We start from the raw sequence: 23,537 nt of genomic DNA, 5'->3' as shown, positions 1-23,537 counted from the left end.
TGGGTTTTCATTTTGCTTTAGGTTTTTCTGTGACTGTGGTGCTGGAACACTGTCTAATCCTTGTACATTAGCCGGTGAGCCTACACATGATACAGATACACTATATGACTCTGCTCCACCTATAGAATCTAATACATTGCAGCACAACTGAATTCCCTCCCTAAAGAATAAAGTCCTGCCATTCTAACATCATAACTTAAAACATTTTTTGGAAGAAGATTTAAAATATTTGCCCATGCTACAGGAAGAGACTGTATTAAAAATGGATACACAAGGTCAGTTGACACTATGAAGCGCAAGCTACCAAAAAGAAAGTGGCAATATATTGACTCAGGATCTCAAAGCTGGGTGTTTTAGCATTACTGTGTAAAGACTTTTGAAGGGACAGAAGTGAAGAAATAAGCTGCAATTTTGTACAGATACCAACTTCTGAAAAGCTGGTGTTTTTACAACTAGCATTGAATGCAGTCCAATTTGCAGTAGTAATCTTCAATAGACAAGCAGCTTTGTTGCTGCCTTTATGGACATGGGTACCAATTGCTTTTGTAATATGGTAAAAATGTGAGCTAGCACTTCTGCGTTTCTTTTGATTTTTTTAAACATGTATTCAGATTGAGAAATATGATTTTAATGCTTTAATCTCATGTAGTTTGTTTTTAATTTCAAGCAAAATCTTATTGTACTTGAATGTGCCCTGTTTTGTTAGCACACCTAGACTTGCTGTAACTGTACTCATGTCCCAGTATGTACGTTCTTTCTATGAAAGAGAAAACACTAATCTTAAATTATATCCAGCAATGTTTCTGGTGTCCTTTAAGAAAAGTTAAGACTATTATTTCCTTCCCTTCCCTGTGCAGCATTCAAAGCCACCCCTAGAAAAAGTGAGTGTTTTAATGAGACTTCCTAGGAAGGGATGCACTGTAAAACAAAAGTATTCTTGTAACTCAGTTTTGTGAAAGGTAAAAACTACTATGTTTTAAAGTACACTTTAGAAAGTCTCTTCAAAACAGTCCTGTATTTGAACTCTGTTCATAGTTTTTTTTTGAACAGTTTAGACAAAACTGCTGGAAATTAAAACAATTTCCTGCATTAAGCTGAGACAAGTATATATACAGCCCTATACAGTTTCATAGCTTTTCCTCCCCCATTTATGTGTATTGGTGACAGTGGGTATAAAACAGCCTGAAAGTGTATGCATGTACCATAACATCTAGACTTAATATATTGTGGAATATTCAATAACCATTATGTAGAAGGTAGATAAGAATTAAAAGGGTTTAATTTCCTAGAAAGAAAATGGAAAAATGGTCATTTTTAAAAAATAAAGTTTATTAGATCATAATGTTGTCTGAATTTACCACCTTTGTCAAAAGTCAACTCACAGCTTCCAATGTAGTCTATGATTCCTTAATCAAAGTCAGCAACTTATGGACAGCTTCAGCATCTACAGTTGACCTTTCACTAGCCAGGCAAACCTCCCTTAAAATCAAAGAAAAGAAAAACTTTTTTGTTTGTTTGTTTTTAAGTTTGCGTTTTTGCACAGTGCATCACTGTCCCCCACCCCCTTACTGTTTTCCCAGGAAACTTAACAGGGTCAGCCACATGGTGAAGTTTATATCCCATTATAATTACCGAAATAATCGCAGTGACTGATTCATCTTCTCAAATTCTCTTGCTTTTCTATGTCCCTTTTGAATAACTTCCTCTGGAAGATTAGCAAGCCTTGCTGCATTAAAGCCATAGCTTTTAGGACAAGCTCCTTTAATGAATTTATAGAGGAAGGTAATAGTCTCCTGGCTGGGGTCTTCACATTCATTTTCCACCATGCATGCCTTAAAGAAAGAAAGATATTCATGCACTAGCAATGTTAAGTACCCAAAACTTGATTCCTTCAAGAAACTGAACAATTTTCAAATAAACAACTGCACATACCATATGTCCCAGGCGCACGGCAACATTTTGAGAATAATCTTCTACCAATGAATGGTAGTGGGTAGAGAACAATGTACGACATTTTATAGTCTCAGCAAGTTCTTTAACAACCGCATTTGCTATTGCTGTCCCATCAAACGTAGCAGTACCTCTTCCTGTGAAAGTAAAATATGCATAAATTGTATACTATACAATCTGCCTTTTATCTGAAAATGATGACCTCACAAAGGGATAGAAAACTAACATTAGGCAACATATCCAAAAGCAAATTTATTAAAACATATTACGCTAAATAGGTCTGCTTAGCAGCCCTGGGGGAGTGGGGTTTAAGAGTACTGCTCAAGTTTAGAAACTTCCTATTAGTGAATTAGTAAGTATTCTCATTATCCTCATAACTTTAATAAGGCTAAGAAATTTAAAGCCTTAATAATTAATAAAAAATTAAAAACCTTTCATACTATCACCTTGTATCTCCACCTATGGGTCTGTGCCACAATTGTTGAGTACATGCTCGAAAAGCATTCATATTTAGATGTCCTTCGGATGATCTTCCAGAAAAACAGTTCTTTATACTAATAATGTTTTTAAGACAGGCTTCAGGTTGGGCGTGGTAGTTAGGGGCTCATGTCTATAATCCCAGCACTTTGGGAGGCTGAGAGGAGCCCAGGAGTTGAAGATTACACTGACTATGATCAGTGGACCTCCAGCCTGGGCAACAGAGCAAGACTTAAAAAAGATGGCCTTCAAATGTCTTACCTAATTCATCCACAAGCACCAGAGAATGTGCTGTTGCATGCATAAGTATGCTAGCAGTTTCACTCAATTCAACAAAAAATGTACTTTCACCTAAAGAAAATAAATGGATAATCATTTTGCAAATCATATTAACAGTAGCTTCATCTTTCAGATTATACCATTTAATCTATCATGAGCTACACAGAGTGGCACAAAAGATTAAATCTCATTAAAAGACTATGCAACTTATACTAGAGGTGATGTTTTTAAATACCTAAAGCAGTCAGTTTTTCATAAACACCAGAAAAATCAAACATCAAATTTAAGTGGCTCATGTACAAAAGGCAAATGTCTGTATCATTTCTCAATGAATTGTCACATAATAAAGCCTTAGGTGGGGGGGGGGGGGGTAACTCACCTGACATTATTCTATCTGAAGCACCAAGTCTAGTAAACACTCTATCAATCGGTGTGAGCCTACATACTTCGGCAGGTACATAACAACCCATCTGGGCCATTACAGCTAATAAGCCAGCCTGTGAATGAGGGAGGAAAAGGTTTTTTACCACTGGTATTAAAAAACCTATAGACAAGAAGGGTTCTGTTCTTATACCCACTTGCTAAAATGGAGAAAAGTGGGGCTAAGGGAAATAAGAGGCTTAGGGCCTAACTGGCCTTCAAAATATCATAGCCTGAACACTAACACACTACACACTACAATGCCCCTGGCTACAGAGTAGAATCACCCAGGAGCTCCTTAAAATTGAAACCTAGAACCAATTCCAAATCAAATGAACCTACATTTTTAAAGTAATTTTTAAAAAAATGTTGGAAACCACTGCACACACACTACTCTGCCTCTCTAGTTAGCAAATTTGGTGAACAGAAGTATAATATGGTGTGGGGGGAGGTCAGCAAAGACTACTTTGTTTTTCTTACAACCTTTTAAAAATATAAAAACCATTTTTAAGCTTTGTGGCTAGCCAACTCCTGATATAAAGGTTAGATAATTATATCAAAAAGGCCATCATGTCATCCCTATAAGCAGTTCTCAAAAGTTGCTAGAGGTCATGAGCTTTATTTGCTTTTCTACTTCAGTAAGTCTGTCATAGGTCTTTTATAAGGGTTTCTACAAATGAGTCTAATTTAGGGACGAACCTGCAACATTTCATCTTTTCTTACAGCCTTAAGTAGTTTCCCCTTGCTTCCTAGTTAAGTCATTAACTGAATTTTAGGTAACTCTGTGCTGTTTGGAAAATGATGGCCTAAATATGTAATATATTCATTCCTAGTGTTATAAATAACTTTCTGATAACAAAACCTTAAGAATCAGTTACCTGTCTCATGAGCGTAGACTTGCCCCCCATATTTGGTCCAGTAACAAGCACACAATAGGCTTTGCCATTTTCCTCCTCCTCTTCCGCACAGCCTATTACAATGTCATTAGGAATAAAATCATCCCCAAAAAAAGTCTTCGTGATGCAAGGATGGCGTGATCCTTTAAGCTTTAAGAAGGGGACAGTGTCTTCCCCTGGCAACAGAATTACTGGGCGACACATAGGACCATCACCTCCTCGACTGTAGTTAGCCAGGCACAGTAAGACATCTGTTAAAGAGAGGGTAAAAGTGAGGCTTCATCATTTTGGGGGTTTTATCAGCCTAAGTGTTTTACATGTCTTTATGATAACACTTACAATGAAATGAGAAATAGCTTCCAATTTCAGCCCCAAAATCTCCCCCCTCTCAAAGGACTTAGCTGCTAACATCTGGACCAAGAGTGCTGAGTAGAAGATACAGCAGAGAGATGCTATATTACCTTCTTACTTGATATAATCCTGGGGCTAACACTCCTTGGGAGAAACAGAATGTTCTGAGAATTGGCACACTGATATTAAAACAATCTTGAGAGGAAGATAAATTGATTTTGAACACCCATGCTGAGGAAGGATTTTAAATTATCTAATTACCAAATGGAGCACACTGAAACAGAAGGATGCTATTCTATTCCATGGTTGTGTTCAGATCAAAATAGCTTTGTTTTACAAATCTGCGTAAACTATGGTTGCTGTATTTAAAAAAAATAAAGAATACAAAACCTAAACTGTAAAATAGCAAAGGCTCCAGATATGTTGGCCGTGGCATCTAAAGAAAAAGGAAATTATGTATGAAGCTGAAAACGTTGCCAAACTGTAGATGCATAAATCAGGGCTTTTCAAATCAACTGTAGTTGATTTTAAACTGTAGTAAAGAATGTGTGATAATCTGGCTAATGAGAAAAAGAAAAGATTAATCTTTGAAATGTGTACACAAATTGATTCAATGAAATAAAAAATGGAAAAATGCAAAGGTTATAATAAAACTAAATTAAGGCCGGGCGCGGTGGCTCACGCCTGTAATCCTAGCACTGTGGGAGGCCGAGGCAGGTGGATTGCTCAAGGTCAGGAGTTCGAGACCAACCTGAGCAAGAGTGAGACCTCGTCTCTACTAAAAACAGCAAGAAAATTATATGGACAACTAAAAATATATACAGAAAAAATTAGCTGGGCATGGTGGCACATGCCTGTAGTCCCAGCTACTCGGGAGACTGAGGCAGGAGGATCACTTAAGCCCAGGAGTTTGAGGTTGCTGTGAGCTAGGCTGACGCCACGGCACTCACTCTAGCCCGGGCAACAAAGCGAGACTCTGTCTCAAAAAAAAAAAAAGATAGATCAAGACACAGTCCTAAATTACTGTACAGAAAAGCACTTTAAAAAGAACAGTTATTGAACACTTAAAAATTCAATTAACAATAAAATTTGATCTAAAGTAAAGCTTGACTTATTATGTACTATTAACTCTTTTCAAAATCAATATTTTGTTCAATTATTCAAGACTAAAGAAAGGCCAGAGGGCTATTAAAAATTAAAAGCAAGTTTCAAGTGAATAACTTAAATTGCTGTGGCAACCTAGTCATTTTGCCTAGTGAGGAAGCAAGTATGTACATGTATCTAAATATATACTTTGTAGGCCAGACACGGTGGCTCACGCCTGTAATCCTAGCACTCTGGGAGGCCGAGGCAGGAGGATGGCTCGAGGTCAGGAGTTGGAGACCAGCCTGAGCAAGAGCCAGACCCCATCTCTTCTAAAACTAGAAAAAAAATCAGCCAATCAACTAAAAATAGAAACAAAATATTAGCCGGGCGTGGTGGCTCACGCCTGTAGTCCCAGCTACTCGGGAGGCTGACACAGGAGGATCGCTTGAGCTCAGGAGTTTGAGGTTGCTGTGAGCTAGGCTGATGCCACGGCACTTATTCTACACTCATTCTAGCCTGGGGAACAAAGCAAGAGAACCAATCAATAAATAAATAATAAACAAACAAACTTTGTTACATTTAGGGATATACAACTGGGACACAGCATTACTAATCAAAGCCCGAGGAACAAGCTTGTTAAGTCTTACCCAGTACTGCCATACATTCTACAGCTGTCTGCCAGTCCTTGTGATTTTTGTCAAAGTTATAGAACAGTCGCCGCATGCAGTCCTTCAAGGATACATCTCTCCGTTCTTCTGCATTTATCAGATTGGCCAACTTCTTCTCAATAGTTTTGGTCCAGTATCGTTTACAGCCCTTCTTGGTAGATTTCAACTCATACTCTTCGGGCAAATTACGGGTGGTGAAATTCTCTGGAATTTCCAACTGGTAACGGTTCCTGCCAATGCCCCAGTAGACTATGGTCCTACAGCCAATTCGACTGCGCTGTTTCTCTAGGTATTCCAGGAGGCTCTGTTCATTTTCTCTTATGTCAGCAAGAGCTTGGTCATAATCAGAATCAAATCCTGCTTTGGGAGTAATCAGTCCAGTCTTTCGAGCCTTTTCATGGTCAAAGGCTGTATCCCATCGGTTCAGTTCTATAGTCAAATCAGGAAAACGACCTTGAGAATTTTTTGTCTGCAGAGTAATGACCTGCTTAAGGATTTTAGACTTAAAATTATCAACAACTTCTTCCATAATCCCTGTAATTTTACATATTACTTTGAATCCTTCCAAAGCAGAAAGAAAATCGATAATCTTTTTTTTGCTATATGTAGTTTCTTCATACATTATAGCCCTGCTATCTGGGTGGTTCTGACTCTTCATGGGAGACCCAACATTATGAATTTTGCTCAGTAGTCTCTCAAGATCTGGAAGCTTCTTCAGAAGGTCTACAACTTCTGAGATTTTGTCTGGCACAGCCATGAGGTCTTCTATGGCATCTAGACGATCATTGATAGCACAAGGGCTACAGAGTGGAGCAGAAAGCCATTGCTTTAGCAGCCGCTTACCAAAGGGAGTATGGCAAGTATCAACCCTCTCTAGCAAGGTCCCTTCAGTAGAACCATTTGTTCCATTCTGAAAAATCTCCAAGTTGCTTAAAGTCACTGCATCTAGCACCATTCGTTGATTGGTTTTTGTGAAGATAGCACCAGGACTTGTAGTACTGACTATGTCAGAATCCAAAGGAATATATTCTTCAAAATTAGCCATTGATAAAAGCTCCTGATCAATAAGGCATTTTTTGAGGTAGAAGACACAACCACCTAGAGCAGAGAGGGCCAATTCACTCTTTTCTCCTGGTGTCAACCCAATGGAATCAGACTCTGAAGTCATATCTTTAAGCACCTGGGGTAACATCACCCCACTGTCCTCATTTAGCTTTTCTCTAAAATATCCTTCCTCAAGGAGAGTTCTCAAAGTTTTGGATGCATCCCAAAATTGGGAGCCTGGTATCAGACCTTCCTGAAGACAAGCGGATAATGAACCCTTTAGAACTGTCTTAGTTTCCACTGAGAGATTTCCTTTCTCAAACAAGACTTGTACTGGAGGATAGTGTGCCACTAGAGTCCTAAATCTGGAACAATGGCGATCATCTGAAAACTGACCTATGAAAAACTTTCCCAGTGAAGTATCAACAAAGCTTACACCATACACACGAGTGTGGCCAGAAGAATCTTCTTTTTCTTTAAGGCTAAGAAGATATTTACTGTAGTTCTCAGAGGGATCACCTTCCAGCACACTGTAGGTCTGTGTACCCTTGGTAATGACCCTACAGATCTCCCTCCTCACTACTCTATCATGCTTGGATATATGTGCCATCTTGCGGCACCGTGCCTCCATCATTTCCGGAGTCTCAGTCTGTTCCACTCGTGCTACTTTATAGCCCTTCTGCACCAGGGAATCTGAATAACGGCCAAATGCAATTTCAGGAAAACCAGAATGGGCCCAGTTGCCCTTCATGAATACCAGCCCCAGTTCATTGACCCCAATCAGAGCATCCATGTGGTACAGTTCATAAAACTTCCCCACCTTATAAAAGATGACTAGATCAAAGTTCTGAGACTTAATCTGCCACCACTTCCTCATTCCAGGAGTACAGGAATTAAGAAAATCCTCAGGTACATACAGTGTAGATGCATCAAAATCAGGGTGATCAGCCTGCCTCCGGTGCTCATCTCTTCTCTTCTCCTTCTTAAGCCACTCTAAAGTTTCATGATACCAGATAGTGGAGCGACCACTGTCATCACCTCCTCCACTAATGTGGGCTTGAGATTCAGAATTTTGAGAGGCAGAGAAAGCATTCAAAGTACTCTTGGTTTCTGATGAAACGCCGGTTGCTCTTTTGGTGGCTGAGGGCATTTCCTTCCTTGAACTTTTCCTTTTAAGAGAGCCATTTCCAGCCATTTTCTTCCGCTTTCGAGCAACTTTGACAGGGCTGTCAAAGCCTTCACTCTCACTATCCCCCATTCCACTGCTTATTTCATCGCTGCTTCCTTCCTCCTTAGCGTCTGGCTTGAATTCCACATCAGAGCCACCAATGTCACTCTCAGAGTCTGATATGACCCTTCGTTTTTTTATTTGGCGGCTACTTCGCCTAGATCCTTGAGTCTTAGGCTGTACTTCCTCATCACTCTGTATTTCATTATCTTCTTCACTCTTATCTGATACATAAGTTGTGCCTACCTGCCAGGCAAGGAGAGAGTATTTTAAAAACAAAGCAAAACTGGAAAACTATAATACAGTTTGACTTATGTTTGACTTTATGGTGGAACCCATACAGCCATTCTGTTTTTCATTTTTAGTACAGTATTCAATATATTACATGAGATAGTCAGTAACTTTATTATAAAGCAGGCTTTGTGTTAACTGAATGCTAATATAGGTGTTCTGAGCATGTCTGAGGTAGGCTAAGCTAAGCTATGATGTTCAGTAGGCTTAGGTGTCTTAAACACATTTTCAACTTACAAAACCCCACAAATTGAGTTCTGTACTGCTGTGAACTCTCTCAGTATGCTACAACTTCATATACCAAGAACTCGCCTCCAGAAAGGAGAAACTTTTCTTTCTCAAGGAATATCAATTTCAGTTTCACCTAACATTAAAACTAGTTGTCACACAGGCACCCGTGGTGCATGCCTGTAGTCCCAGCTACTTGGGAGGCTGAGGCGGGAGGATCGCTTGAGCCCAGGAGTTTGAGGCCAGCCTGGGCAACATAGCAAGACCTCATCTCTAAAATAAAAAATTTTTTAAATTAAAACAAGTATCACACTACAGGATTAAATGACTGCTGTCATGGGAGTTCTGTCCTATAGAACAGTGATGAAGCTGTAAGCATGACCATGTATCATAAATGCCAGGAGGTGAAGTCTTCGTTAACAGTATAAGAAAGCAGTAGCAATCCATACTGGTTCTAGTGTTTGCTCTTCCACAAACCATGTGTCTTATCTCAGGCCTCACACACTCACCTATCATGGATCTCCCTCATGTGTAAAGCAGTATTGGGCTAAATGATCTCCGTAGTTATCATACATTTCTAAACCTCTGATTAACATTATGATCCTTTGTCTCGAACTTAAAAATAAGATTAAAATACCCACTACATTAACATGCTTATTCCCTATCTCATCTATAAGAAAAAGTTATAAAACATAAAATTAAGCTTAGTTAGGGATGAATCTATTTTGGGACACAGCTCATTAATTTGCTAAATAGAAAATAATGATCTTGTTTTAAATTAACTACTTATCTGTTGACTTAGCAAGTTTTAATTCACTTGATTAATAACCATTAACATGTGACCCAAGCTTATATTTCAAGGTTTATTTAACACCTATTCTTATCAGTGCAAAATACAACAAAAAGTATTAGAACTAAAAGCATAAACCTAGACAATTTCCAGGGCCTGGCTGTACCCTCATATAGAAGCCTACTACCAGACTCCATGACCAGTTTTATTACTACATCCTTATTGTTCCTAGTTCTCTACTTCTTTCCAAAATGGTACTACTTCTTGCTTGCCTGCCAGTAGGCTTGAGAACTTAAGTAAAAAAAGGATGTTAACTGTTGAGATTCTAAGTAATCCAACTACAATCCAGGGAAGTCCAGAAGTATGCGTGTATGTGTGTGTGTGTACTAAAATAATACATATAACGAGAACATTACTTTAAGACACCCTTCTCCCCTTTTTTCCCATCACCCTCCTCACAGAAGTAACAAGTGAATTTTCACAATGTCCCACCTCCATCTCTTCCTCCTCTTCTGGCTCTGAGGGCTCATCACACACTGCCAATTCAAGCCTCTTAACCTTGTCTTTATTTAAAGCTTCATCTGCACGTTGCATTGCTCTGAGTATCTCAGGCTTTGAACTGTAAAAATGACCTCCCTTCTGGGCTTCCTTTGATTTTGAACCTAGAAAGATGTATTATAAATAATAACTTGTCTGGATAGTTGACTCAATCTATAACATTTGCCCTAATGAACAAAAATGATAACAATTAAGTATAATTTGTAATTTCCATTTTTTTATATATAGCTAGATAAATAAAGCCCACAAGGAAAAGAATTTTCAGGGAAAAACTAACCGTGAAACTGAAATCAACAACTTCACTTCCTTGAAGGTGCTCTATGAGATTACCCAGGACCTATTATTTGTAGTCTCTCTTCTAATTACCTGGGACCATGGACCTAAAAGGGTAGGGGGTGTACCTCTTCAAGTGAGGCAGGAGATGTCAAAGGGGTTTGTTTTGTGATCCTCTCTTAAAAAGTTATTTCAGGAAGGCAAAGACTATACTATCAATTAAATGCAGCTATAATATGACAATTAAATGTAAGTTTATTTCATTATAATATTAAATGACATTCCTATGCACTGAGCAAAAGGCTAGGTAGAGAAGATCACAAGTCTAATGGTATATAATTGTTTAGTTGTTTTCCAAGAGATATAACCAGAAATGTCTATTCTGCCCAAATATAACCATAATTGGAAAAGAAACCTTAATTTATTTAACATATCTAAAAACACGTATTTCCTTTTTTCTGTACACTAAAACTAACAGGACAACATAAATTTCCATGGAATTAGTAACTTTTAAAGCTATAATACCCCATTTTTCTAAAGAGCTGCCCCAAAGCTACAAATTGCAACTAACAAAATAAACTGGAGCGGGCACTAAACTTTTCCCAAAGCACCTACTGCAGCTGTAGTCTGCCCACACACATCATATCTAGTGATACCATTTCTCAAGAATGCTTGATCCAATCTCTACTTTACAAATCTAAGACAAAAATCTCAACATCAACAAAAAGGCCTACTTTTTTTCACCTATACCTCTCTGCTAATTTATTAACATGCATGTATTGTAAAAACTGGGAATTTTAAAGGCCAAAAAGCAGTGTGCACAGGGATAATTTTATTAAAAATGACAACATAAATGTAACTATGTTCTTGATCTCTTATTTAAAGTCATTCTGCTTAAGCCTTTTTAAAATCTCAAAATAAGTCCTAGAAGAGACCTCATTTATCATCTGGTCCAATGAGATCACTTTATGTATGAATAAACAGTATCAGAGAATAAGTTACTTTGCTGGCCAAGATTACACAGCAAATTGGTAGAGAAGACAGAACCAAATTTCCTAATTCTCTTTCCATCCTGTATGTCAGATTTCCATTTAAATTTAACTTTCTTCAGTTCTTCCCACCCCCACCCTTTTACAGGATCAGCACTATACTAAAAGGTATGATTCCCAGATATTTTTGAGAAACTGACCCTTGTTCTGATTCTACAATACTTGAGTTCAACAGTGTACTAGCCCAGGCTGGGCACGGTGGCTCATGCCTGTAATCTCTGGGAGGCAAAGGCAGGAGGATGGCTTGAGGCCAAGAGTTCCAGACCAGCCTGGGCAACATAACAAGACTCCATCTCTAAAAAAAATTTTTTTTTAATTTTTTTAATTTAAGAAAACACAACATACTAGCCTGGAGAATCTGAAGATAAAGGATAAGGACTTGTTCATGCCCTTGTGTACAGTGTACTATATCCACAATCATACTATGCATGCACTGTATATAATTCAAGAGACTGATGGGGTGTACCTAGCTCAAATGAGGCTAAACATGCAAGACTGATGGTTATCTGTGATACATATGGCTGGGTCTGGGAAGAGAAAGTATGGTTCCAAAAATATGGTGTGAAACTCAACTCAGATGTGTTCATAGGTGAGTATTTTAGAGGCCAAGTAGTGTGTATCTCCATCTGTCCTAGAGCTGGGTGTGGTGGCACACACTTGTAGTCCCAGCTACTCAGGAGGCTGAGAAGGGAGGATCGCTTGAAGCCAGGAGTTTGAGGCCAGCCTGGGCAACATAGCGAGACCCTGTCTCTTAAAAAAAAAAGAGAGAGAGAATATCACTAACCTATAGGCTATGTATACGAACCACACTACCTTTCTTTTGGATCCTTCAACATGGGGACAGTTTAACCTTATGTCTGAATTTGGTGTTTTGGTTATCACCTCCAATCATGAAATGATTTTTTTCCTTCAAGAGCTTAATATTGCTGTAGTCACTGAAAGGACAGAAGTGAAGAACTCCATTCCACAAAAACAAACTGGCTGAAGACCAGCTCCATCTTATCTCTTTCCCATGCTAGAAGCTTTCACAACCACCACTCTTGCAATTTACTGGAGTAAAACACACTTAATTTCACTATATAGAGAAGAGATTTTCTCTCTCTCTCTCCCCCTCCTCACACACACACACACACACACACACTCTTTCTCTCTCTGCAGTGACTCTTACCTGTATATGGCTTTAATAGCCTTTTGCTAACCCAGCCCCTTGTTGGGCTGTCATCAAAAAACTGTACATGAATGCGTACTGATTTCCCTTTCTCTCGGACGAACGTTCCATCAAAGGGGTGGTTATAAACCAGGCAAGGCCACCACGGGTAACCCTCCATCTTGGCCCAAACCAAATCACCTGGTGAGAAGTCACAAGAACTGCTGCCAAAAGGAAATACATAACTTAGTTAATATTTGGTTAAGTTTCCTTAAAGCCAATTACCTATAAATAAACAATTCCAAGGAAAGTATCATTAAGTCTCCTTTGAAATCTTCTGACATTAATAATCAAGCATAGAAACTTTAGAATTAATGATTTTTGAAGTCTGGAGTTCAAGTCATTTTAAAAACAAGCTAACATAATGCTTGCTTAACTATTAAGACGAACAAATATAATAAATTGTGATATTAAGAAACTTTCTCAGAATCATTCAAAGTTTAAAAACTATGGCGGAATTCTGGGTACAATGTTGATGGCAGGAAAAGGCACAGACTCATTGTACATGCTCTCTGAATTATGGTGAATAGCACGCATAATACAACATGGTATGTATATATCAGAAATAGGATCTAACCCACAGTACTAATATAAAACACACCCATTATATAATTTATTAATTATATTAAGTATCTTATTCATTAGACTTTGCTTAGAATCTGTTTCCAGTTAAGATCCTGTGTATTCCAAAAGCTACCTAGCACTCTACTAGCACTACCCCCGCCAGCAAACTATAATAGTTTTATAGAAAAACAAGTCAACAAATAAGTGCCTAATGTGCCAAAAATAGTGAGTACATATGCCTACAAAATCAAAAACAGAGATTCAATCTTCACAAAAACTGGGTTAGCCCTGTGAGTTTTCTCAGAGAAAGGGAGGGGAGGGGTTAAAGGAAAGAATCCCGCTAACAGACTACATAGGAGCCAACCCTCAGTGATGTAGAGGCCACAGACAGCTGATAAGCCCTGCCATGTATTAGATACCAAGATTTTCCTAGCCTGCTTAAAGGTTTTCACTGAATAACCACGAAATTAAAAATAAGCACATTACAAACAAGAGTATTTTAGATATTTTTGAATAGTAATTAGTTGGTTGAAGTCACCTGATTTAGACCCAATCATGCAATATAAAGTATCCCTTTCTTCAAAAAATAAAAAGAAACCTCTAGGCTAGAATATTTAAAAGAGAAACAAGAACAGGAGCATTACTTCAGGGTGTACTTATCTCAAGGGCCCTTACAGCAAAGTACATGCTCTCAACTTACAGAAATCTAGTGACCTGCACAAGTTTATAAATATTGCCCTCAGGCCCACCACATAGGCATCTCCAAACAGGAAGCTGTGTCTACACATGCAAACTTCTACCATAGCTGTGCTTCCTTTTCACTAACATAGCCATTGATTAACAGGAATAAAAGACTGTGTGGAATAGCTTGTTCACAAGCCTCCCTTCTGTCAAGCAGGCTTTCCCTTAACTTGGGCCATTTAGCCACTTAACCACAAAAGCCTATCACACTCAGAAGCTTTCCTTCTAAATTAGAAAAGAATTTCTTCCCTAAGTTGTACTCCTTTATTTTTGCTGCTAAAGAAGGGAAATAACCTTTGTCACTATAAAGGAACTATCAATTCTCAGTCTGAACTCTGACAGTAACTTCTGAAAGATTGGGTCTGCGTGCAGTGGCTCACACCTGTAATCCTAGCACTCTGGGAGGCCGAGGCAGGAGGATCGCTTGAGCTCAGGAGTTGGAGACCAGCCTGAGCAGGAGCAAGACCCCGTCTCTACTAAAAATAGAAAGAAATTAGCTGGACAACTAAAAATATACATAGAAAACATTAGCCGGGCATGGTGACACATGCCTGTAGTCCCAGCTACTCTGAAGGCTGAGGCAGGAGGATCACTTGAGCCCAGGAGTTTGAGGTTGCTGTGAGCTAGGCTGACGCCACGGCACTCTAGCCCAAGCAACACAGCGAGACTCTGTCTCAAAAAGAAAAGAAAGAAAAGAAAAAAAAAGATTGGCCACAGAGAAAATAAATGTCAACAAATATGTCTCTCCACATCAAGCATATTTTAGGTTTCAAACTATATTGGCTAAGGCACCTTCTTCTGAAGAGGGGAAGGGTAGGGATACCTATCGGTAAAGCCTGTCTGCCCTACCTGAAGGCAACTAAATCCCTTAAGAGATGAAGACTTGTATATAGTGAAGCATTAACCCAACCACTGGCCAGTTTGAGGCAGTTCTTCCCTTGCATATTGAAATTATAATACAAAATTTCACCAGCTATTTCATACATACAAGTCTATTAATATAAGGGTTCCAAATTCTCAAGAATGGAGTTACTATATGAGAGACTTTGACAAAAACACACATTGTGGTACGCCTGAAGTTCAAGGGAAAAGGATGCCCCAAACCCAGTAGAATTCTATTTTGCCTGGTAAGAAGCAACAAGGCACTTACAGGAATCTCAGAGTTGTCTCATAGGAGATCCCAGAGAAACTAAATGACTAGATCAAAATTCTTGAGCAAAATAATGTGAGATGGCCAAACTTGCCTCCAAAAAGTTCTCTTCTGTGCTCAATTAACTCAAGTTTCTGACTGAGATCCCAAAGATATGTGGAGGGAAAACCGATTTTTTAGTTTTCTACCTATAATACGTAATAAAATGGTATCATTTTAACATGTTTCAGTTAATCATTCTAGTTTTTATCCCAAAGGAAATACTGTTGACCTGCTGTATCTTTGGGTTCTGCATCTACAGATTCAACCACCCATGGATCAAAAATAAAAATAAAAAATATAAATTTAAAAACAATACAGAATGACAACTATTTACATAGCATTTACATTGTATTAGGTATTATAAGTAATCTAGCGATGATTTACAGTATAGGGGAGGCCTGCATAGGTTATATGCAAGTACGACATCATTTTATATAAGTGACATGAGCATCCAAAGATTTGGGTATCCCAGGGGGTCCTGGAACAAATTCCCCTCAAATACCAAGGGGAGACTATAACTTGAGTCTTCTAAAGAGGTCTGTTACCTTAGAACTCTGTCATTTTTAAATGATGTTCAAGGTCTCACGGTTTCAAAAATGATTAGAGTAATGTATTTCCTTCCCAAGCAACCGATTTAAAAAAATAACATAGCCGGGTACAGTGGCTCATGCCTGTAATCTTTGGGAGGTAGAGGCAGAAGGAGTTTTGAGGCCAGGAGTTCGAGACCAGCCTAGACAATATAGCAACACCTTGTCTCTACAAAACATGAAAAATAAATAAATTTTTAAAAAAATCAGCCAGGTGTGTGGCACACACTTGTAGTTCGAGCGACTTGGGGGGCTGAGGTAGGACGATCACTTGAGCCCAAGAGTTCGATGCTACATGAGCTATGATCATGCCACTGCACTTTAGCCTAAGCCACAGAATGAGACCTTGCCTCTTTAAAAAAAAAAAAAAATTAGCATAAACTATCTTTGATCCTCCTGAACCACAGTTCTATGGAAAAAAAAAAAAAATCTTTCAACGTATATCTAAAAGACAAATGTTCATCCTCACTAGAGAAAAAAATGCTTGCATAAAAAGCTAGTTATAACCATTACCAGTTTTGAAATTTCTTTTTGAAATAAAATCCTATTAAAAATGTAACTGTTTAAACAAATTTTGTCTTTCAACATCGCCTTACCCTCAATATGACATTATACTTACAGAATCTTACACATAACCTAATTTCTCTGTTAAGAAATGGCAGTACAATATAAAATGCTATGACTAAAAAATTTAGTAATATGCAATTCCTCCAACACTAAAAAGCTCTTTAAGAAAAAGAGTAACACTAAAAATCTTGACCCAGGAAACAGTGGTTTCCAAAGCCAAAAAGATAGTTAAGCAGGTAATAAAATGTATAATAAAAATAAAAATTTTGAACATTTCTCAAAATTTTTCTCCACTCAATACTAACAAAGAATATTTTAAAAAAATTATGGACTCATTTGTGTGTGTGTATAAACTTTAATTCTTTAAAGGTAATTTTAGAATTTTATCTCTAATAATTGTGCAGTTTTCAAGAATGCCAAAATTAAGGAAACATTTTAATCCATGCAAATACTCAGATTTTTCTACCAACACTACCAAATTTTTAAATATAAGAACGGGGCCGCGCGCGGTGGCTCACGCCTGTAATCCTAGCACTCTGGGAGGCCGAGGAGGGTGGATCGCTCAAGGTCAGGAGTTCGAGACCAGCCTGAGCAAGAGCGAAACCCCGTCTCTACTAAAAAAATAGAAAGAAATTCTCTGGCCAACTAGAATATATATAGCAAAAATTAGCCGGGCATGGTGGCGCATGCCTGTAGTCCCAGCTACTCGGGAGGCTGAGGCAGTAGGATCGCTTAAGCCCAGGAGTTTGAGGTTGCTGTGAGCTAGGCTAACGCCACGGCACTCACTCTAGCCCGGGCAAAAAAGTGAGACGCTGTCTCAAAAAAAAATAAATAAATAAATAAATAAATAAATAAATAAATAAATAAATAAATAAATAAATAAATAAATAAATAAATAAATAAATAAATAAATAAAAGAACGGGATACCAACTGGAACGTGCTATAATTTGAATACCTGCAATCTATTATACAGTAGTCCTTAAAAGAGCCCAGACAATCTTATAAAGTCAAATAAACCTGTAAAACTGACTCTACTTAAAACTTTATCTTTAGCAATGTTATGTTAATTTAATTTTACTGTAGTTTAATATTTGGCTATATATTTTTTTTTTTTTTTTTGAGACAGAGTCTCACTTTGTTGCCCGGGCTAGAGTGAGTGCCGTGGCATCAGCCTAGCTCACAGCAACCTCAGACTCCTGGGCTTAAGCGATCCTACTGCCTCAAGCCTCCCGAGTAGCTGGGACTACAGGCATGAGCCACCATGCCCGGCTAATTTTTTTTGTATATATATTTTTAGTTGGCCAGATAATTTCTTTCTATTTTAGTAGAGACGGGGGTCTCACTCTTGCTCAGGCTGGTCTCGAACTCCTGACCTCCAGCGATCCACCCGCCTCGGCCTCCCAGAGCTAGGATTACAGGCGTGAGCCACCGCGCCCGGCCTTGGCTATATTTTTGAACAATCTTAATATCTTTCTCTTTTCCTATAACTAGAATTGTGTTAATATTAACAAGGATCTAGCCCTATGCAATGTAAACCCAATTTGAAAATATCTGGGTCAAAGTCACCTTACTCCCTTCCCCCAAATAATTCCAAAATACATCAGCTCTCCCTAAACAACAACCTAAAATGCCAAAATATTGAAATTATGATATACTTAAATAAAATTCAATTTTGATTTTGTAAGTGTTTTTAAAGCTTTAAATAATATGTCTTAAATGTTCGGTATTCCTGGGATTTTAAAGACACTGGAAAAAAAGCTAAGAGGGAAAGCTGACAGCTCAGAAAAATAAATGTAAAAGCTTTGATATACTAAAAGAATGAAATGACTTAGTAAGTCTACTAAATACACACTGAACAGATTTTTAAAATTCTGCCTTAAAATCACATTGGCCAGGCGTGGTGACTCATGACTATAATCCTAGCACTCTGGGAGGATAGCTTGAAGTCAGGAGTTGGAGACCAGCCTCAGAAAAAGTGAGACCCTGTCTTTACTAAAAATAGAAAAAATGAGCTAGCTGGGCATGGTGGTCCTCGCCTGTAGTCCCAGCTACTCAGGAGGCTGAGGCAAGAGGATCACTTGAGCCCAGGAGTTGGAGGCTACAGAAGGCTATGATAATAAGGCCACTGCACTCCAGCCTGGGTGACAGAGCGAGACCCTGTTTCAAAATAAATAAAAATAAAAGGAATCAGCAGATACCAAAGCATTGCTAGAATTTGCTCCTATAAACAAAAAAAGATAAACAGGGCTTATCTAACAAAAAAACCGTGTACATAAACATTGAGTGGTCACAGATGTGAAAAACACTGGACTCAACCTTAGAGATGAAAACTACCAATGTTTGCACCTACCTCTCAAGGTGAACCATTAAGTAGATTTCCCCTACCCTCAAATAACTAAATGTGGTATTGAGAAAAGAGGAGTAATCAGAGTAATTCCCATCACATCTACCCATTGACCTGCATATCTCTGCCTGTATACACAGTCTTCTTTCCTGATTCAGCTATGGATAACTATGGCCCAACATCACTAGTGCGCTAGGTCTAGGAGGACCATATAAATTCTTCAAACTGGCCTCTAAACTATAACACTGTATTAGAAAAGAAACCTAAAAGAAACCAGCGTTGTTTGGAGAGCAGCTTAATTCCATGCCTTGTGGGGCAGGGTGAACTGAGAATTGTCATTAGAATGAAAGAATGCTTTTAAAAGTTTCTGAGACAGTGTTAAAAAGACATAAAAGCCAGCTTAAAAGAGGTTTCTGGCTGTATAACCTCAGGCCTTATTTTTAAAAAAATAGAAAATAATTTTTTAAAAAAGGTTTCCACTGGCCAAATTATGACAAGTTGAGAATTTTTAAAAAATATCAGGGGCTGGCCAAGCATGGTGGCTCATGCCTATAATCCTAGCACTCTGGGAGGCCGAGGCGGGAGGTCAGGAGTTCAAGACGAGCCTGAGCAAGAGTGAGACACCATCTCTACTACAAACAGAAAGAAATTAGCTGGACAACTAAAAATACATAGAAAAAATGAGCCGGGCATGGTGGCACATGCCTGCAGTCCCAGCTACTAGGGAGGCTGAGGCAGGATTGCTTGAACCCAGGAGTTTGAGGTTGCCGACGCCACGGCATCTCTAGCCCAGGCAACAGAGGGAGACTCTATTAAAAAAAAAAAAAAAATACCAGGGGCCGCAGCTCACACCTGTAATCCCAGCACTTTGGGAGGCCAAGAAGGGACCTTGAGCCCAAGAGTTCAAGACCAGCCTGGGCAACATAACAAGACCCTGTCTCTACCAAAAAAAGTTTTTAAAAACAAAATTTTTGTAAATGTGAAAACACCTGTTTTATGCCCTAAATACCCTGGCTTGATCATCACACATTCTAGGCATGTAAAAAATATCACATGTATCCCATAAATATGTACAAATGTTATGTTTCAATAAAAAAAACCTGTTTTAATTAAATCGATTAAAACAAGTTAGGTCTGTAAATCTGAATCCATAATGATACTGTGGAAAAAGCTTGAAATTTTTTCTCTTACAATAAGTATATTAAGTGTGATATTATTCGAAATATATTTCTCTAAAAATGTTTAACTGTTTGAAAATTCTCAATAAAGATAACTAAAGGCTCTTTAAAAAAAGATTTGTCAGGTCTGACATACCACTCCTTGTCTATGAATGGAGACAGTCATAAACGTTTTTTAATCACCCATAATCAACAGAAACAATATTTATCAGGAAAATGGGATTCTGAAAAATAAACTAGCCAAGATTTGTTAGAAAGCCAGATTTAAGTGGTTAGATGCCTTGCTCACAGATCTCAATTATCGTCTTGATAAACTATAGCTGAGACACAGGCCCAGGGGCACATCTATGTCCTGCTGCTTTTCTCTTAGCTATTTACTTCAAATTTGTATCATTCCAATTCCTTCCATTCCCTCATTTCCCTCAATCAAAATCATCACAACTTATTTCCTGTCTGGGCCTCCCAACTACTCCTGGAAATCCTCCAGCCTTACTGCCACTACCCTTGTCTTCTCCCCTTGATCAGATCAGCTTCGGGTCTCTCCAATAAACACCACACTGCAGTTAGAGTGATGTATCTAAAGCATAAATCTCCCCTGTAGATTTCTTAGATGAAACCTACAGGCACCTTAACCATAAAGAAAAAGGTGGGCTGAGGCGGGTGGATCGCTCGAGGTCAGGAGTTCAAGACCAGCCAGAGCAAGAGTGAGACCCTGTCTCTACTAAAAATAGAAAGAAATTATCTGGCCAACTAAAAAATATATATAGAAAAAATTAGCTGGGCATGGTGGCGCATGCCTGTAGTCCCAGCTACTGGGGAGGCTGAGGCAGTAGGATCGCTTAAGCCCAGGAGTTTGAGGTTGCTGTGAGCTAGGCTGACGCCACGGCACTCACTCTAGCCCAGGCAACACAGCGAGACTCTGTCTCAAAAAAAAAAAAAAAAAAGAAAGAAAGAAAAAGAAAAAGGTGGACAAATACCACATTATACTTAATAACTTCTGTTTATCAAAAGATGTCACAGACTGAGTGGAAGATTTTGCAACCCACATTAACTGATAAAAAAAAAAGCTTCAAAAAAAACGGGCAAAAACGTAAACACTTCAGTACAAGAGGAACTCTAAATAACATTAAAAGATGCTCAAAATCTTTTAAAGCTTTCTTGGAATTAAGTCCAAAAGTCTTTGGTGGCCCATCAACCTGTTTATGGTTGGATCCCTGCTTACCTTCTCCAAGACTCCCTTCTCCCTCTTCGTTCTACCATTTTCAGGATCTTGTTCTTCCTGAACCAGCTTCCCCACTCCCACCATAATCTGGCTAACCCCATTTGATCTTCTGGTCTCACTTTACAGAGCTGAAAGCCTAGCCTGACCCACACCCTCTGCTTCCCCTCAAAGCACACAGAGCTCTTACGTTTCACTTTTGCTCTAGAACTGCCTTTTTGCTTGTCCTGTTCACTGCTGTACACAGGATCCGCAATGCCTAATATTGTGTTTGGCAGAGTAGGTATGTGAACGTTTGCTGAATGAAGGACAAACCTATATACACTGGAGTTTCTTTAGTAGTCTAGTATCAAATATCCATCTTTCTTAAATATCCTGTGATCTGGAGTATGTCTCCATAGTAGGAGGTCAAATAAATGTATACAATGTTATGTTTTCACAAGTATCTTGAATTCAGACCTCAAAAAGCAAATAGCATATGCCATTCAATATATGTAAAGTGCAACCTTAGAATAAATACACCCGTTTAGATAGAGGAAGAATCAGTTCACGCTCAAGTAAACATAATACATCATGCATTTCTAACCATGAAAGTCTGTTATTAGGATGCTGGCTCTGTTCCCCACAGGCAGATTCTACTAATGAACAACTATATACTTAAACTGTGGGAAAGGGTAGCTTAAACAAGAGTTAACACTATAACTGCACTTAGACAAACCTGAGAACTCCTGCAAGACACCTTAAACTCAGGACATTTTAAATAGATTTACTCAGAATCACTAAGTCGTTCTCTTATCCTGAATAAGTTACTTTTTCCAAGCTTAATTTCTTTGTACGCTTAAACGGCTACCATTACACTTTGAGCCTAATACAGTATCTGCTACACGGTAAAAGCAAGCTTTTCAAAATGTCGCCCGCTGCCCGGATAAAAGGCCACTCAAGCCCTGAACAGCACCGAACTGCCCAGAATGCTAAGAGGCCACCTCCAAGCAGGCTTCCCCGCAGTCTCGTGCACACATCCTTGTCCACAGCGCCAGATCCTGGCGTTTAGAGGCCCACCTTCAACTCCGATAAAATTACGGTGCCCCACACTCCCGTGAAATTGTCCATAAAAATTACATTATTTCATAAAACGGCATTTTTCCACTCCACACTAACTTCCACGCGCCAAAACACAGTTCTATTTTCATTTGTCTTTGTGCACGTGTTGTCTGATCTGCGGGACGACCCAGCCAGAACCCAGCACTTTCGACTCTCTCCCGCCCCACCCCCACAAACCTCACTCTGCCCAATCAGGCCTCTGGGTCCGGAGAGCGACACACCCCCGGCGCTCTCGGCTCGCGGCCCGCCCCCCACTCCCATTTTCTCCACAGCCCCGTCAGCCAACCCGAGGGCCCACCGCCCCCGCGGCGTCTAGGCGTCCGAGGTTCACATCTACCCATAAGTGTGCACCTCAAGTTTGCTGGAGCCCCAGTTCACCATCCCTGCTCTGAACAAGGAACCTCCTCACGCACCTCACACCCCCAGCCTCCGAGTTCCCGGAGCTCAGCCTCCCCGCAGGCATTCCTCCTTCCCGCCAGCCTCCCCCGCCCCGCGCTCCAGGCGAGCACGGCGCCTCCCCCTGCCCCCCCACCGCCAAAGCTCCCAGGTCCGTAGCCGCCTCGCAGCCCCAAGCTGCACGCACCTCCCCTGCCCCCACCCAAACCGCACCGGGAGGGCGCGTCTCCTCCCTCCCGCAAAGCGCCTTAACTACCCGCGTCTCCCCTCCCACCCTTCTCTCTTCACTGCCTATTTCCTCCTACGCTGTTTACAAGCTACAGCCCCAAATGCTCCAAACTCGGCCCCGGCACTCTTTCAGGCCAACTGTGCAGCCCCACCTCCTCCGAGCCCAGGGCTTGGCCGTGCACCTCCCCAGTCCCTCTCGGCGAACCTCCCTTCCCAGGGCTCGCTCGCTCGGTGCGCCCGCCGCCGTGCCCCCGCCTTCGACCCCATCCCCGCCCCGCTACCTGGCCGGGCCCGCAGCCGCTGCCGATCTCTGCAGTCCTCCGTTGAGGTTCTTCCTCTCTGGCGGCGATGCGGAGCCCACCAAAGGCCTGGGCCCAGGCCCTGCCTCGCTCCAGGCCGCATCCCCGCCTGGGGAAGGGGAGGCCCTGGTGGCAGCGGCGGCACCGCCGCCTTCGCGTGAGGCCCTAGTCAGGGCCTTGTTTGAATTATTCAGCGCCGGAGACTTGGGGAAGAAGTTGTACAGGGTACTCTGTCGCGACATTGCGACGGCCGGCGAGGCACAACCGTTCTGTTGGACCGAGCGTCTGAAGGCACGGCGTCTACCGCGCGGCTCCGGCTGGCGGG

The 23,537-nt window shown here is 40.1% G+C and overlaps 2 protein-coding genes across 3 annotated transcripts in view; one reads left to right on the top strand and one right to left on the bottom strand.

Annotated features, from left to right (window-relative positions):
- FBXO11 (F-box protein 11) overlaps positions 1-1,342 on the top strand; it is an 81,450-nt gene extending 80,108 nt beyond the window's left edge. Inside the window, exon 23 of the mRNA XM_045549558.1 lies at positions 22-1,342. Within this exon, the coding sequence (XP_045405514.1) occupies positions 22-151 (130 nt within the window). The 3' untranslated portion in view covers positions 152-1,342. The remainder of the gene's footprint in view (positions 1-21) is intronic.
- On the bottom strand, positions 1,309-23,537 carry MSH6 (mutS homolog 6). Of its 2 annotated transcripts, none has more exons than XM_045549556.1 (10): positions 23,195-23,537; positions 12,757-12,959; positions 10,201-10,370; positions 6,107-8,645; positions 4,005-4,273; positions 3,086-3,203; positions 2,689-2,778; positions 1,933-2,087; positions 1,633-1,832; positions 1,309-1,479 (listed from the first exon to the last, which is right to left on the bottom strand). In XM_045549556.1, the coding sequence occupies exons 1-10, from the start codon at positions 23,452-23,454 to the stop codon at positions 1,398-1,400; spliced, it is 4,086 nt and encodes a 1,361-aa protein (XP_045405512.1). In that variant the 5' UTR covers positions 23,455-23,537; the 3' UTR covers positions 1,309-1,397. The 2 variants fall into 2 exon arrangements, with proteins under 2 accessions (XP_045405512.1, XP_045405513.1); XM_045549557.1 differs by having other exon boundaries at positions 12,757-12,956.

Source organism: Lemur catta, chromosome 4, assembly GCF_020740605.2.
Source record: "Lemur catta isolate mLemCat1 chromosome 4, mLemCat1.pri, whole genome shotgun sequence".
Lineage (NCBI taxonomy): Eukaryota > Metazoa > Chordata > Mammalia > Primates > Lemuridae > Lemur > Lemur catta.
This window is presented reverse-complemented; position numbering and strand designations above follow the sequence as displayed.

What these genes read in the sequence shown, in the direction of transcription:
- MSH6 (XM_045549556.1), bottom strand. Translation starts at nt 23,454, where the DNA reads ATGTCGCGACAGAGTACCCTGTACAACTTCTTCCCCAAGTCTCCGGCG. An exon ending in AGTCTACGCTCATGAGACAG is followed by an intron (nt 3,204 to 4,004) that starts GTAACTGATTCT and finishes CCTCATTCACAG; the next exon opens with GCTGGCTTATTAGCTGTAAT. An exon ending in TTCAGATAGAATAATGTCAG is followed by an intron (nt 2,779 to 3,085) that starts GTGAGTTACCCC and finishes TATTTTCTTTAG; the next exon opens with GTGAAAGTACATTTTTTGTT.